Source organism: Sciurus carolinensis, unplaced genomic scaffold, assembly GCF_902686445.1.
Source record: "Sciurus carolinensis unplaced genomic scaffold, mSciCar1.2, whole genome shotgun sequence".
Taxonomy (NCBI): Eukaryota; Metazoa; Chordata; class Mammalia; order Rodentia; family Sciuridae; genus Sciurus; species Sciurus carolinensis.
Genome location: NW_025920696.1, coordinates 18,793 through 22,782, shown reverse-complemented (window position 1 = coordinate 22,782; position 3,990 = coordinate 18,793). Strand labels below are relative to the sequence as shown.

Below are 3,990 nucleotides of genomic sequence, written 5' to 3'. Positions count from 1 at the left end.
GAGATCCCTTCTAAGGAATATTGGCAAAAATGAAGAAAAGAGAGAGAACTGAATGGGAACATTGAATAATCAGAGTGAGAGAGAGAGAGAGACAGAGACAGAGAGAGAGACAGAAAGTGAGAAAGAGATTTTCCACAGGTACATTTAAACCTAGACAAGGGTGACTGGGTTCTCTGCATGAGAATTTTTCCAAGCTAAGTTTATATACAACTGAGCACATTTCTTTCTTATAAAAATGAATAAGTAAAAGAAAATCCTCTTTGACTCATGAAGTATTTTAAAATCATTAATGATAGATCTACCCCACAACAAATCCAACTAAACTATTTTGTATAAACATTCTTCAAATCACTATTTAAAAGTAATTTACAAGAATAAAGGGAAAAATTCAGCCAACATTGGTAAGAAATATCCCAATTCATTGTATAAGTCCCCCATAACAAGGATGCCCAGTTCAGACAAGATAAGCACAATACAAGAATAAACACAATTTCAGACTTTATCTAATACACTCAAACACCTGTACCAAATAGTTACCCAATTTTTCAATAATATATAAAAACATACAAAAACTGATGTCCCAAGAGTTGTATTGGTAATGATGGAAATTTATTTGGAAGTAAAAGAATCATCTCTACCTCCTCACAGAACACACACATTCATATTCCCTCTCTTTCTCTCTCTCAAAACATACAGCCTTGAACTTTAGGCATTCATGTATCTCAAGTAGCAAATTTTACAGTTATTCCAAGTATTTCATTTCAGCAATGAACTTCAAATATATCGTGAAAGATGGAAAATAAGTAACTTTTCATGAAGTCCTTGGATAACTTGACGTTTAAGTCTCTCATGTAAGAATCCATCTTATTCCAAGGTTTCCTTTATTTCTAATAAAATAAAAGGAGAAGCTAAGTATGGAATACGATGATACTAAATTTTATTGATATTTGCTGTTTGCCAGGAAGTGTGCCAACCTCCTTCCCGTAATTCGGTACCCTGTCCCTGCTTCTCCAGAGGCAAACCACAAACTATCCATATTCCCATCACCAAAAAAGACATTTAATGATGAGTTTCCTCAAGGCTTCTTTCATGTCCCTATTCCTCAGGCTGTAGATAAAGGGGTTTAGCATTGGGGGCACCACAGTGTACATCACTGAGGCTGCTGCAGTATTGGTGAATGAGTCAGTCACTGCAGAGCCAATATACACCCCAAAACCTGTCCCATAGAACAAGGAGACCACTGAGAGGTGAGACCCACAGGTGGAAAAGGCTTTATGCCTTCCCCCAGCTGAGGACATTCTCAGAATAGAAGAGACAATTTTAATGTAGGAGTAAATAATCCCAAGAAGAGGAACTCCACCCACTATACTAGACACTAAATAGAATAGGATGTTATTGATGAGGGTATCAGAACAGGACAGCTTGATGACCTGATCAAGTTCACAGAAGAAGTGGGGAATCTCCAGGTCTGTGCAGAAGGACAACCTCAGCACCATCAGACTGTGCAGCAGGGCATCTACAATGCTGATGGACAAGGACAACAGGATCAACAGGACACACAAGTGGGGGTTCATGATGACTGAGTACCTGAGGGGATGGCAGATGGCCACATAACGGTCATAAGCCATTGCTGCTAGGAGAAAGTTTTCCATTCCAGCAAAAACCAGGACTAAGCAGACCTGAGTGAGGCAGTCCATGAAACTGATGATCTTGCTCTGTCTCTGGATGTTCATCAGCATCTTGGGGACCGTGGTAGAGATGAAACTAATGTCAGTGAAGGACAGGTTGGAGAGGAAGAGGTACATGGGGGTGTGGAGGTGAGGGTCAGAGCTGACAGCCAGGATGATGAGCAGGTTCCCAAGCACTGTGACCAGGTACATGGACATGAACAGTCCAAAGAGGACTGGCTGAAGTTCTGGATCCTCTGAGAGACCCAGAAGGAGGAATTCTATTGGGCTCGTTTGGTTTTCTGTTTCCATGCTGTTGAGGAGTCTTCTGGAAAAAAAAAAAAAAGAAACAGGATTTGCCACAGATCACAGATCCCTTATGTAGAAAGCTCTGAGAACTGTACAGTCCCTGTTGGGTGGCTCATCTTCCCTCTGCTTCTGCCTCTCTCTCCCATCCCACCTTCAGTTCCTCCTGCTGTCCACTCTCCTGCACTTTCCAATAATCCATGTTTTACTTGTTGAAAACCGAATCTTTTTTCACATTGCATCAGAAAAAAATAGAATGAAATAGAAAATGGTACATGGCTTTTTCTATGAGAATTCTCCGAATCCATAATAAGCAGGGGAAGAATCGATGTTAAATCTACATCAGTAGTAACAACTTCAATCAAGTCTTCACCTCAGGTTTCACCTCCAGGGCTTTCTTTGTAAGTAAGAAAGGTTTTAGAACTATAGGCGGAGCCTCAGTCCCCTCAATCCTATGATGGGGAAACCATTGTAAATGCCTCTGGGAACCATGCAGGGATGAGGAACAGGAACACACAATATTTTTGAATAGAGGGCTTGATGGATGAGGCACTTTATATTTCTATTATGATTTGTTTCTGCCATGCACATAACCAGTCACACAGGACATTATTTTAGGGAAGGGACAGGTTAGCCGAAATGTACAGAGATGAAAGAAGAACAGAACACGTTCTCAAAAACGAAAAAATTTAACTCTGTTTATAATTGCCAATTTACCTTGGCATGGTGGCACATGCCTGTATTCCCATCTGCTTGGGAGCCTGAGGCAGGAAGATCATGAGTTCAAAGCCAGTTTCAGCAAATTAGCAAGGCACTAAGCAACTTAGTGAGACCCTGACTCAAAATTTATAAAAGGTGCCAGGGATGTGGCTCAGTGATTGAGTACCCCTGAGTGCAATCCCCAGAACTAAAAAAAAAAGAAAGAAAAATGAAAAAAAGGCAAATTTAAGGGTAGGATCAATATACTGAAATTTCCACTGAGAATCCTCCATATGTAGAAAAGTAAGAATACTAACAACCCAATGAACATTAATGACCTCGAGATTTGTTTCTCTTGAGCATATAATAAAATATCTAGCAATTTAAATAAATAAACCACTTCTAGATGTAGCAACAAAATAACACAAGCATCAGGAAAGGTAATTTTCTTAACAAGATATCTATAGCATGATAAAATTTGAATAATTTTCCAACTCCCACTGACAAAACTTTTAATTTCTTACAGAATATTTCAAATATTCAAAAATCACTTATAAATAAAGACCTGAGTATCAACCTCTCACCATTAAAGTATACCATGATTGCTTACACGTTTATTATAACAGAAATACAATATGAGATATTGATTGTTGGGATCTTCAGTCCTCCTAAGATCACATGTTTTCTCTCCCCCAAAGGATCCACTGTACTGAAATTCATATTGACTACCCACATGCAGCTTCAATGTCTTGAGTGATTCTATCTGAAAGCCATGTTCTTATTTTACGTTCTTTTTCTACTTTTTTCTTTTTAAAATCCACATATATTATTGGTACATAATAATGGGGTTGAAGAGATATTGACATGCATGTATACAGCAAGCACTGATCAAATTCAGCCACCCTTTTCCGCCCTCTCTCTCCACACCTTCCAAACATCTAGAAATCACTGCTACACTCTCAAGCCAACAATTTTAGCTTTCACAAGGAGAGAGACCATGTACTCATTTAACGTTTTAAAACATGATACTGTACATAGTATTTTATCATCAGTTCTTCAAAAATAATGTGTTTTACCAATTTTAATCTTTATATTGGTATATTTTTCTCTAGTTCAATATTTTAATGTCCTTACCTGATTCCAGTGTCTTATTATATCACATAGGAATATAGGAATATATTACACATAAAATCCTTTGCAAATCGATACACACATATGTATATGTACATTTCATACATAAGCACATACATATATACAGGTGATATAATAAAGAAACATATGCTTACAGGCATAAAAACACTCACATGTAAAAATGTGC

General features: G+C 38.0%; 1 protein-coding gene across 1 annotated transcript; it reads right to left on the bottom strand.

Moving 5' to 3' along the window:
* Positions 1–1,043: 1,043 nt before the first annotated feature.
* LOC124975885 (putative gustatory receptor clone PTE03) lies at positions 1,044–1,979 on the bottom strand. Its single transcript, XM_047538373.1, has one exon. The coding sequence runs from the start codon at positions 1,977–1,979 to the stop codon at positions 1,044–1,046; it is 936 nt and encodes a 311-aa protein (XP_047394329.1).
* Between the last annotated feature and the right edge of the window lie 2,011 nt (positions 1,980–3,990).

Coding starts and splice junctions, on each gene's coding strand:
- LOC124975885 (XM_047538373.1), bottom strand. CDS start 1,979: ATGGAAACAGAAAACCAAACGAGCCCAATAGAATTCCTCCTTCTGGGT.